The sequence below is a fragment of the Plecotus auritus genome, assembly GCF_963455305.1.
Source record: "Plecotus auritus genome assembly, chromosome: 8".
Lineage (NCBI taxonomy): Eukaryota > Metazoa > Chordata > Mammalia > Chiroptera > Vespertilionidae > Plecotus > Plecotus auritus.
In genome coordinates this window covers 47,506,633-47,519,280 of record NC_137782.1, presented here as the reverse complement: position 1 = coordinate 47,519,280, position 12,648 = coordinate 47,506,633, and the positions used below count along the sequence as shown (strand labels likewise).

Here is a 12,648-nt window from a genome sequence, read left to right as displayed (position 1 = left end):
AAGCTGTCTGCCACTTTCCTTTCTGCTGAACTAACCCTGCCAAGGGGAACAGCCACAGGCACCGACACACACTTCCCACCAGGAAATTATAACTAAAGAAAAAGGATGATTAACAGCTTAGAAAAACTTGAGATATGATATAAACTCACAGTGCAAGAAATAAATAAAAATGCTAAGGTTTGAAAAAAATCACCCAAATAAATATTTTTAATCACACACACACACACACACACACACACACACGCACGCACGCACACACACACACACACACACACACACACACAGGCCAGGGTGGTCATGGTCCTGGAAGCAGAGATTAGAAAGTGTAACCACAGCCCAATAAGTGGATCTGTAGCGATTTAGTGGTTTTCACTTTTTAGAATCAACCTACATAGATAAATGGAGGCTGCAGAAGAGAATGTAAAGGCAATCAGCCTTCAAAAGTAAAAGTAAAGATAAAATTGGCAAAGATTAGCAGTAGAAGTGGGGAGACGCTACTAATAAAAAGATAGGAACATCTTAGCCACATCCTCTTGCCTTCTAAATGGAGCCAAGAGACGGGATCCATAGACAACAGAAACAGCAGGGCGACCAGTGGAGAAAGTAAGAAAGTAATAGAACTATATTGGAGGAGATTGCTTAAATGAGCTAAATCCTATGTGTCGACACAGCACAGGAACAAACATTATTGCAAACATGATGAAGAATTAAAATCAGTAGGAGGCAAAGCTGTCTCTGTGAATGGAGAGGGATAGTGAATTGCATTGTAAGTTCATTCAAAGTATTTTATTTAGATGTTTAAATTGTTCTAGAACAATTTAAACATCTAAATAAATAACGACAGAAACAGATTATAACCCATGAAACAAATTAAGTTTCCTGAAATTCATACTGGTGTAAATAAAAAAAAAGTGAATAAAAATAAATAAATGGGGAACAAAGGAAAGCTCTTCCTTAGAGTAAAATGTAATAAATGTAGAATGATGGAATTAGAAAATCACCATTTGGCAATCATTCTGTAACAACTGCTTTCAACAAGAATCTCGAGTGGAAAAAAGTTAAAACTAATGAAAGAAAATTGACGAGAAATAGATACTTATACATTCTCAAAGTATTTCCCATAACTCCACAATGAATAACACAGCGGACTTTACCTCAACCAAGTGAGCAAAGTTAGTATCCCCAGTAATGGGACAGAGAAAGCAGGTCTCCTGATACACTGCACTGAGAACACATACTTGCATGGCATCTCTGGAAAACTACGGAACCTGAATCTAATCACGAGAGAACAGACACACCTATTTAAAGAGTATTACAACAACTAAGGCTGCACTCCTCAAAAATGCTTAGGTCACAAATGTTAATCATTCAGCAACTATTTTAGATGAAGAAGCCAAATAGACATGACAACTTGTGTAACACGTGCATAGTAAACACCGTGTGAACTCATTTCTGTTTAAAATTACTTTACCACTGCAACCCTAGTGGGTGGTTCAGCTGGTTGAAGTACACCAAAAGGTTGTGGGTTCAATTTCCTGTCAGAGCACGGACAGGAGGCAACTGATCAATTAATGTCTCTCTCTCTCCCTCTCTCTCTCTCTCTCCCTTCCATCCCTCCCTCCCTCCCTCTCACCCTCACACCACCCCCCCTCAGATCAGTAAAAACATATCCTCAGGTAAGGATGAAAAAATAATAATAAAATTACTTTACCATTACAGAGCAGAATTTATAAATCTGATCAAGCATTAAGAAAATTTCTACATTTTCTTTTAAGAGATCCTGTTGCCTTGTATGAAAATTCATCAGTAATGAAATATATATATGCTGAAACTTTATCCTCAATTAATCTCAACTATCTACTAGGTAGACCATTGTTTAAAGTCACCCACCTGCCAAGTATAATCCTTTACAACTACTGATGGCATTGGAATTACAAGGAGATTCTGAAGAATAAATGCAGCCTGAAATTAAAAAAAAAAGAAGTCAATACTGCCATCTTGTTGCCACCTCTGAAATAACCAACATATTGAAATTTAGTAACAAAAACATGTATCATGGGTCAACTGCACATGTCAACAGGTCATTAAAGGAATCCAATATTTACTGTGAATTAATACGTTTTTCATTCTCTACTACCATTTTATTTGGTTTTTTGCAGGCATAAGAGATGATGGTCAAGGGTCAGTACACCATGTTCAATAGGGAGTTGGTATGGTCATAGGACCATCACATGCATTTCTAAGGGAAAGGGGAGAAGGTGCTAAACAGACAGGCCTACCTCCCGGCGCACCATGCTGCATTCCAACTGGTCCAAAAGAATGTTCATCACAGTTCCCCAGAGCCCACCAGAAATGTTCTGACAGCTGTTGGCCAAGGCCAAACAGCCAGTTTCTAGGGTGGTCAGTGCAGATCCTAATCCCAGAGAAGTGAACCTCACCTATTCAAGATAAGGAAGGGGGAGGCAGGAAGAGATTAACCAATGAGCTTATATGCATATATGCATAGCCCATGGACAGATCACAGTGTGGTGAAGGCCTGGGGAGAGTGTGGGAACCAGGTAGAGGGGTTCAATGAGGGAGACAGAGGAAAGGAGGACATCTATAATACTTTCAACAATAAGATAAAAAAATAAAAATTTAAAAATTAAAAGAAGGTTGTCAAATCAAAGAATCTCATTCCCTACTATAAATTCTGAATTTTTCTGGTACATAAGATATCAAACTTTTATCACATTGTCTTGACAATCCTAAATTATAAAAGACACTGGTAGAAAACAGTGCCCTATATAAGTTTATGAATGAATAAAATACTATTCCATGATTCAAGAAAGCAATAATATAGGGGGAAAGTTAAATAAAAGCAAATGTCCCAAAAAAATCAAAACCAGGTATAAATTATAATAAAAAATATAGCTTACAAGACTTTTTCTAAGAAAAGCATAGAGCACTTACATATCTTTAATGAACCAATTCCTGTCTCTCCCTCATTTTTAAGGAGACTACCAATTATTTTGTTCTACCTTCCTTGGTGTCTCTTATAAATAAATGGTTTTAACTTTTTTGAACCTTCTTTTCAAAAAGAAGTAATGAAATTAGTTTTTAAAAGATATTTAGTATTTTACCCAAAATAATTTTTTTCAATTTTTCAAATAAGATTGATGTGGTGTTTTCCCTTAGTACCAGAGCTGCTCCAGTTACACATTTTGGTGAATTTCTGACTTCTGATCCCCAAAATAGGATTGCACTGATAACGATAAAGCAACAAAAAAAATGTAGTCATGTTATAGTCCAGCAACAAGTTCATGGGAGAAACTTGCAGGAAGTCCAAGTTCAATGTGTCTAAAAAATGTAACCTTTGTTCAGATCAAATAATAGCTCCATAAATCTAAGTTTTTAGTATAATAGGATATAATCATTTCTTGCTTGAAATTAGTGGACAGTGTGCATAGTTAACAGTACTGTATTACAGACTTAAACATTTGCTAATCACAAAATTCAACAAACAAACAAAGAGAAGGCAGGAGGAAACTGTAAGAGGTGAAGGGTATGTTTATGGCATTGATGTGGTGACAGTTTCTCCAAACACATGAAGTTGTGCATGTTAAATATGTACAGGTTTCTGTATGACAACCATATAGAAAATATGTTACTAATATAAAACTTTGCACTATAATGGGACTATTCTATTAAATGACACTCAAATGTCACTTGGCAGCTATCCTTCTAAATTGGTTGCAAATAGCTGGGTTTTCCTAATACTTTTCACTGTTCTATCTTTTTTTCTGTTTTTAATCTGTATCCTAATGAATCTGATGAAGAAGGGGTGCTATGAACTGAAACATATACCCCCAAAATTTATATGTTGAAGCCTTAACTCCTGATGTGACTGTATTTGAGGACAGGCCTTTCAGCTGGTTATGAAAGTTCAATGAAGTCTTAAGGGTGAGTCCTGATCTGATGAGAAGGTGGCCATCTGAAGGCAAGAAACAGAGCCCTCACCTAATACTCCCAGCCTCCAGAACTGTGAGAAAATAAAATTTTGTTCTTCAAGTCCTTCCCTTCCCCAACTCTATGGTATTTTGTTAGGGCAGCCCAAGCTAAGATGGGATTAAATAAAGTTTAAGGTATAGTCACTACAATGGTCTCATTTTGGAAAACAGGAATTATGTATATGCATATGCTTTATGTCCTTTGTTTTTTATCTACCCATAATAAACTCAACTTTTCTTCACACTGACCTCTGGGTCGCGATCCACCCACAACGGAATCAGCCAAGCCAATCCTTGCTGCATAGGAGTGTGCTCCTCCCCATGACCACCCAAAGGCAAGAACCAAAGTGGCATCCACTCCTAAAATGTAAAAAATAAAAAAGAAACAGAAACACATTAGGGAAGTCTCTAAGAATAAAATATAGGGAGTTTAAATAACTCTTAATTTTAAAAAATCAAAACAAAGTAAAAATACACTTAAGACTTGGTTTTAATTCATTAATTTAGCCAAAACAAGGGAAACAAAAATATTAACTTCCCCTTAAAAAGCTAAATATACCATTTTTTTCTTTAGAACAGCTAATTTCCCCAGGATTTAGAAACAATGTAGCTCACAAGGCAGATTTCAATCAAAACAGATTTCAAATGAAAAAATTCAGATTTTTATAATATGCAACTGTTAAGAAACAGCTTAGTCAAAGGTCATTTTTGTCTCCAAGAGAAAAGTCAAAAGAAATATTTTCATATAGTAAACATATAGGCTCAAAATGTACTAGACATCGCACATTCCTTTTCTAACAACTGCTCAGAAGACAGGCAGCTCTCAATGCTCTCACCAAGCTCTGGGCCTCATCCATCATCTCATGAGATAAGTGAAGCAAGCAAAGAATCGTGCTCTTTGTCACCCCCTTTCCCATGAAGGACATGGCATTTCCTCCACGTTCCACGTAAAAGGAAGTGATGACCTGAAAAACAAATGTAAGCAAGTTCACAGCAGCATTACTCTGAATGGTAAATAAGGCCAAATATATCATTTGCTACTGACATATCTGAATTGAATCCTAACCACGTAAAGTGTACGAAATATTCTCTGTTTATACATTTAAAAATGATTAAGATGGTAAATTTTACCACAATTAAAACAAATATTCCTACATATTTGTTAATAAAAATCTTTAAAACTTACCTGTGCCTGGCACACAGGAGGTGATGAATAAACAGTAAACAACTATTATTTGAGAGTTGCTATTTCTGTTACAGTCATTGGTTATTTTTACTTACTTCTAGGAGACCTGATAAGTACTTCCCACAAATTTCGAATGGCTTTGCAAGAGGAGAATGTGAGCTCCACCCGGGCAGTGCTGTAAGGTGAGCCATCCCTCGTAAGGTCCTCTCGAGGGAAGGCAGGCCATAGAAGTGAGGAGCATCCGTGACTCTCAGGCACTGGAGCAGTTTCAGAGCCAGCTGTGTTTGGAAAACATAAAAAAGTTCCAAGCATTTCCTGGGAACATAAAGGAAGGAAAACAGTCAACCAGAGGATGAGTGTGATGGGCTTAACAGGTAATTGTCTTATTGGTGGCCAAGGATTCCTAACAAATACTGTATCAGAAAAGTATGCATTAAGACAAAAGGCAGAAAATATTCCCTCTCAAAAGAAGAGTTAAAAAAAAAGTATAGTTAAAATAGCATCTCGGGTATAAAATGTAAAATACCAGCAATAATTGAAAAATACATAAATGGATACTGGTATTGTCACACCAAAAAAATGAAAACTTGGAATGAAAATTAAATGTATATTTTAAGTGAGTTTAATTGACATATTCTAAACCTATACTTTTAATCATTCACTATCATTAAAAATTTGAATTTTTAATTGACTAAAATGTATTTTTTTTTCACAGAAAACTAAAGTGAAAAAACAAAGAAGCCCTAGCCAGTTTTGCTCAGTGGATAGAGCATCGGCCTGTGGACTCAAATGTTCTGGGTTCGATTCCGGTCAAGGGCATATGCCTGGGTTGCGGGTTCGATCCCCAGTACGGGCATGCAGGAGGCAGCCAATCAATGATTCTCTCGCATCATTGTTTCTATCTCTCTCTCCCTCTCCCTTCCTCTTTGAAATCAATAAAAATCTATTTTAAAAAATAAATAAAATACAAGAAAGGTTTGCCCTTGCTGGTTTTGATCAGTAGATAGAGCGTCCACCTGTGGACCAAAGGGTCCTGGATTTGATACCGGTCAAGGGCACGTACCTTGGTTGCAGGCTCCTCCCTGGCCTGGGCCCTGGTCAGGGCTTGTGCAGCAGGCAACCAATCGATGTGTTTCTCTCATTGATATTTCTCTCTGTCTTTCCCTCTCTCTTCCACTCTCTCTAAATATCAATGGAAAAATATCTTCAGGTGAGGATAAAAAGAAAAAAAGTTTTTAGCCCTGGCCAATTTGGCTCATTGGTTAGAGCATTAGCCCATGGACTAAAGGGTCTCGGGTTCCATTTCTAGTCAAGGGCATGTACCTGGGTTGCGGGCTCCATTAATGGCCTCGGTCGGGACATGTGCAGGAGACAACCAATCAATTTGAGAGATGTCTGTCGGTCTCCCATTCTCTCCCTCTCCCTCTCTCCCCTCCACCCTCCCTTCAACTCTCTCTGAAAATCAATGGAAAAAATATCGTCAGGTAAGGATTAAAAAAAAAATACTATAAAGATATGAAAGATTCTCAATATCTCAGAAGGCCCCAGATGTCCCTCTCCAGTAAAATTTGTATTGACTTGTGTTCTAATTCATTAATCTTCTCTTTTACTATGTCTAGTCTACTGTTAAACCCATACAATGAAGTCATTATTTTAGAAATTGTAGTTCTTGGTTGTAAAATTTGTATTTGGTTCTTTTTTAGTCTCCATTTCTCTATATTTTTATTAATCTTGTCCATATGTTCCTCTAATAATTATTATGCTTATTTAAAATAATATTATTTATAATGGTAGCTTTAAAGTTCTCATATTTGATATCTATAGATGTGTTTCTAATTACTTTTTTCTCCTAATTATAGGAGACATTTTTCTGTGCTGTCACAATTCGCTTCATTTGTGATTATATATCAAACATTTGTATAAAAGAGCTAGTAAAAGTGAAGTACATAATAATTTCTCATGGTAATGTCCTGCCCTTTGATCACAAGACTTGGGTTATGGGCTGATCTTTTGGATCTAACCAGGTGTTAAGCTGAATCAGGGCTGCTTTAACACCTTAGTTTGTATAAAATGTCATGTGTGTGGGATCAGGCCTTTCCCTTCCGCACAGCCTTGGGATTTAAGCACAAGAAGACCTCATCAAAGTAAAAACTTCTGTTTGCATCAAAGGGCATTATCAAGAGAGTGAAAAGACAACCCACAGAATTGGAGAAAATTTTGCAACATGTATTTGATAAGGGATTAATGTCCAGAATATATAAAGACAACTCAACAACAACAAAACAATTCAAAAACAGGAAAAGGACTTGAATAGATGCTTCTCCAAAGATATAACAGTAACAAGTGTTGGTAAGGATGTAGAGAAATGACAACACTCATGCACTGCTGGAGGGAATGTAAATGCTGTGGTAAACAGCTTGGCTCTTCCCCAAAAAGTTAAACAAAGATTTATCACAAATATCAGTCCTAGGTATAATCTTGAGAATCAAAACATATGTTTGCACACAAACTTGCATATGAATGTTCATAGCAGCACTATCTAAAATCCTCAAGGTGGAAACAACTCATTTGTTTACCAACAGATAAACGGATAACCATAATGTGGTATATCTATACATGGACTATTACTCAGTCATAGGGAGAAATAAACACTGACATGTGCTATAAAATGGATGGTCCTTGAAAACACGATGTTAAGTGAAAGAAGCCAGACATGAAAGGCCACATGCTATTTGATTCCATTTGTATAAAATGTCCAGAGCAGTCAAATCCATATACAAAAAGAACATTAATTGCTGCCATGGTCTTGGGTAAGGTGTGATTGGGAAGGGGCTGCTTAATGTGTACAGGGTTTCTTTGCCGGGGTAATAAAAATGTTCTGGAATTAATTACAGTGATAGTTGCACAACATTGTGAATATACCAAAAGCCATCAACTGAAAATTTACCTAATTTTAAAAATAAAAAAGGAAGTCAGAACCAGAGACAGATATTTGAAAATCATTAATGCAAAAATATTTATAAAGTCATAGAAATGGATATGACCGCTCAGGTTGATGTGTCGAGAATTAAAAGAGGACCAAGAACTAAAACCTAGAGAACAACAAAACACTCTCCATGTGAAACTGCAATCAGGCTGCACCAGAGATTCAGCTGAAATGAAAACAGACCACCACAATGATTATTGAAGTCTTTCCTTCTCTTAACTTGAAGCAAATGAAAAATCAACTCCTTGGAAATCAAGAGAATTCAGTTCTCTATCCACATTCTCTAACCTTCAATGATACAAAAGTACCTGTTAGTAACTGCCCCGAAACTGAGCAGCAAGATGTTGTAAAGAGCCATCAGTTCCTTCTGGAGCTGTTGCCTGACAGCTGTCCGGAAGTCATCTGTCTCTTCTCGGGCCTGTGACTCTGTCAGAACCAGCAGGTCTAACAGAGGGTTTGGACTCTGAAAAATGAAATTGGTAAAGAATATAGTTACTCTCTGAGCTGTGTGTTGTTTCCTATGGAGGTTTTTGTTGCTCACCATGTTCTGGGTTAATTAAGAGTTGTGTTACCTAAATAGCAGGTGTGGGTCTCTAGACCTCCTGCAGATGGTCTACACTCAATGGATGCTTCATGTATCATCTCAACAAAAGGAAAGCCTATCTATTCTAGAAAACTGAGGAAAATACAAAGAAGCATAATGAGAGAAACAAATACCACCCACAATAACATCTCACAGGAAAAGCAGCTTTTAACATCCTGGTACATACTCCTCTTTTTGCATGTGTGAGTATAAATAAAATTATAATTCTATATTTTTAATAAAACTGAGGTCAAGTAAAAAAATCCACTATTTAACCATTTCCTTACTTCGTTATTATTTTTCTTCAGAAACATTTTAATAACTTGTATTTTTCAACCACGATGATTTACCACAGACCACTGAACAGTTAGTGACTGATAATTTCACTGGGTGGTATCGTGGGCTCAATTCTAATCAAGTCCTATGTACAAACTCTAAGCAATGAAATAACTGAATCAGAAGATCATAATAGTTTAATGCTTTTGATGAACATTGCCAAACTGTCCCTACAGTAAGTGTACTAATACCACAACCCCACATGGTGTGAGAAGACACAGCATCCCAGCCAGTGCTGATATCATTACTATTGTAATCTATGCCAATTTCCTAGGCTAATAAACAAATAAAACTAAAGCTATTTAAACATTTTCCTGTTTTCCATTTTTTAAAAAGTAACTAAAGAAATATAATAGGATTTCTAATGATATTAAGAGAATAGAAAATATTAACTGATATACAGAGTATTTATCAAACATCTATAATGTCATAGGTAGTGTGCTAAAAAGAAATGATTCATTTAACTTTTTGATTAAAGTAGAAAACTTGCATTTTCTTCTTTTACACATGAGCAAACAGAGGTTTATAAAGAGGTCAAGTAATTTGTCCAAAGTGATAAGAATTAGCAGAACAAGAATTTAATCTCAGAACCTTTTTACTACAAAGGTAGTTAATATTTTGTTCCCAGCATTATGTCAATCAACAGTGCAGTGCATATACAACATACAAAGAGAGATAAAGTCAAAATGTAATTACTGCTGTTCTAAAATCCTTCACCTAAAGAACTCAATTCAAAAATAACCACATTCTCTTTAGGAAAAAGAAATGAAAAAATGGAAAGAAAATTCTAAGTTGTTTACATAGGTAGCATGTAGAGTATGCTTCAATCAGGTACACAAAATTGCAAACAATATAACTGAGAGTCTTTGGAAAGTACTGGGGAGAGACCTTTTGCTTTTAATTTCCTTTACTGTTTCATACCTAAGCAGTTTTTTCTACCACCTGTCCCTTTCATCTTGAGCAAGAACTGCCTCATTTGGATCCAGTAAAATTACATGAGACATAACTATAACTTCATGTTTCATATATGAATAAAACAAACAAGATTCTCATTTGATAAGATCATAAAAATAAATATATATTCTATAGTATTCTTAACCCCACATAACCAAAGGCGGACTTAGACCCTCAGTGCCTCCAACTCCCATATACACTGACAAAATGAACAAGTTATTTTAATGCAAAATCCATCTTGGTAAAATATAACTTTATATGACTATATTGATACAGTATGTATAACCTAAAATTAAGATTCCTCCAAAGAATCTCATTCTACTTATAACTTGTTTTTGCTAGTAAATTGCTGAAACTTTTTCCCTTTATAACCTATCTTGGGTTCACATGTTAACATTGAGATTCAGTGAATGTCAGCAGCATCACTTGTGAGATATAGGATGAATTACTACTCCTAAAGCACAAAAGAGAGAAGAATAGATGTCTCTACCTAGTAACCTGACGTGCTTAATCCTATCTGAAGGTTCTGTCATTAGACATTAGTATTCAATCCTAATTTTAAACCAACTACTTGGGTCATTATTGTGTCACTGCTGACCTCCAAAAGGCAACAATTTCTGTAATGACGGTTCATTTTCTTTAAGCACACAGTTTCCATCCATCATATCCCATTTTCCACCCATCAGCAAACTACAACAGTAGAATGTGCAATGCCCCCCATGAACTCTGCATGCACATGTGCCTGTGAAAGTGGCCAAAAAAGAGACATATGCAGTGTAGTTCTGAATAGCCACCCCTAAAAAAATTATGGTCCCACTTTTACAAACCTCCATCAAAAACTCATTCTGTCAAGAAAGGTGTTCAAACTCACCACTTCTAGGCTTTTATATATTAACAAAATATATTATATGAAAATATGGATTAGTGGTGCAACAAATTCCCAAAGTGCCTTAGAATTAAAATGTTTGTAATAGCCCTAGCCAGTCTGGCTCAGTGGATAGAGCATTGGCCCGTGGACTTAAAGGGTACCTACCAGGTTCGATTTCAGTCAAAGGTACATACCTTGGTTGCATGCTCGATCCCCAGCCCTGGTCGAGCAAGTGCAGGAGGCAACCAATCAATGTGTCTTGCTCACATCAATGTTTCACTCTCTCTCTATCTTTCCCTCTCCCTTCCACTCTCTCTAAAATATTTGTGTCTTATAATGTCTATTATCTTCTTTATCAATTTAGGCCCTCTTTTCAAATTTTTATGTGGGGGGTTATTTATGTGTGATTACTTGCAAAAAGGTTTATTTTTGCTGGGTTAAGTAAATTCATATGGCATTTGAAAAAAACAACACATAAACCAACAGTACATAGTGAGCTAGCCTCTTGGCAAGTTTTCCTTAGGATAAACATACATTAAAGCCTGAGCACCTCTGGATTCACTCTTGCCACCCACACCTTCACATACCCTCACTGCCTCCATCTGGCTTGGCTCCCTGCCTCTCACATGCCTATTTGCACTCCCCCACCCCCAAGATCCCCACTTGAAAATACAGCTGCAGCAGAAAACTCCGTGAGAATAGGTTTTATAAACAGCAAGACTGAAAGTCCCATTCATCTATAGACTTTTAATTTAATACAACTGTTCACAACATCAAGAAGGCCACGTTGCTATGAGCCCTCTAATACAACATGAGTAGCACTTCACTTAGCAAGGCTATATGAATATTTTACTTTTCCATAATATAGTATTAATGATTTTCAAATAAATCACTTGTTGCACCTAAAATGCAAATTCCTTAACAACACTTACCGGTCTAAGAAGTAATTCTAGAAGCCAGTTTAGAAGTTCCACTGATGTATTTTTTCTTTGCTCCTTCAATAACTTATTTAAAAAATGTACGATATCTATTAGCAGTTTCTCATCTTCAATGCAAGCAGGAAGCACTTGTAAAAACCTATAACAAAGAAGACAATAATTATGGTTGCTAGCTCTTAAAAGAGGTGTGTTGATAAATACTTAGCCATCAGCTGAAAAGTGGCATGCTGACATGTTGTGTTTGCCCATTTCCATAGTGTAAATACCTCCATGGCAAACTGCAAGCCACAGTGTGACACACAGCTGTGCAGACATGCACAGCAGCCTTTATCATAGATGTAATAAGTACAAATAAACTCGAGCAGAGATAATAGGGAAGTGTTGTAAAATAATTGGGAAGTAATAACTTTTGTATAATCATACGTTTATTTTCATTAACTTATTTAATTGTAAGTTTGCATAATTTAATGTTAAAGAGTGGCTCTCTTTAAACCAACTAACTTGCAAAACTCCAGACAATGTAAGCATCGGCTCTCTCACAAGGCAGTACTGGCTGGCTCCAGCATGCCATCGGAAAAGCAAAATCAAATTGTGACAGCTGACCTAAATAAAGGAGTTAGCAAATTTCATGTTTAATGAGAAAGTTACCCATGTTCTACTAGAGTCACATGGGCTAAAATGTAAAACTGCTGCCAATCGCTGCTTCTCAGTCTTATTGGTTTCAAGTGCAGCAACCATCTGCTGCCAGTTAAACATGCTGTATCGATGAGCTAGAGCCTTTCCCATAGCTACTAATGAACTTGCACAT

The 12,648-nt window shown here is 36.4% G+C and overlaps 1 protein-coding gene across 5 annotated transcripts in view; it reads right to left on the bottom strand.

Annotated features, from left to right (window-relative positions):
- RTTN (rotatin) overlaps window positions 1-12,648 on the bottom strand; it is a 129,590-nt gene that overhangs the window by 48,938 nt on the left and 68,004 nt on the right. For all 5 annotated transcript variants that reach the window (XR_013961539.1, XM_080686468.1, XM_080686470.1 and 2 more), the window contains 7 exons: window positions 11,835-11,979; window positions 8,470-8,624; window positions 5,271-5,490; window positions 4,826-4,954; window positions 4,239-4,349; window positions 2,280-2,438; window positions 1,891-1,962 (listed from right to left, as the gene is read on the bottom strand). Coding sequence is in view for 4 of the 5 variants with exons in the window: in XM_080686468.1 (XP_080542594.1) it covers window positions 1,891-1,962; window positions 2,280-2,438; window positions 4,239-4,349; window positions 4,826-4,954; window positions 5,271-5,490; window positions 8,470-8,624; window positions 11,835-11,979 (991 nt within the window). In the remaining variant the exon portion in view is untranslated. The remainder of the gene's footprint in view (window positions 1-1,890; window positions 1,963-2,279; window positions 2,439-4,238; window positions 4,350-4,825; window positions 4,955-5,270; window positions 5,491-8,469; window positions 8,625-11,834; window positions 11,980-12,648) is intronic.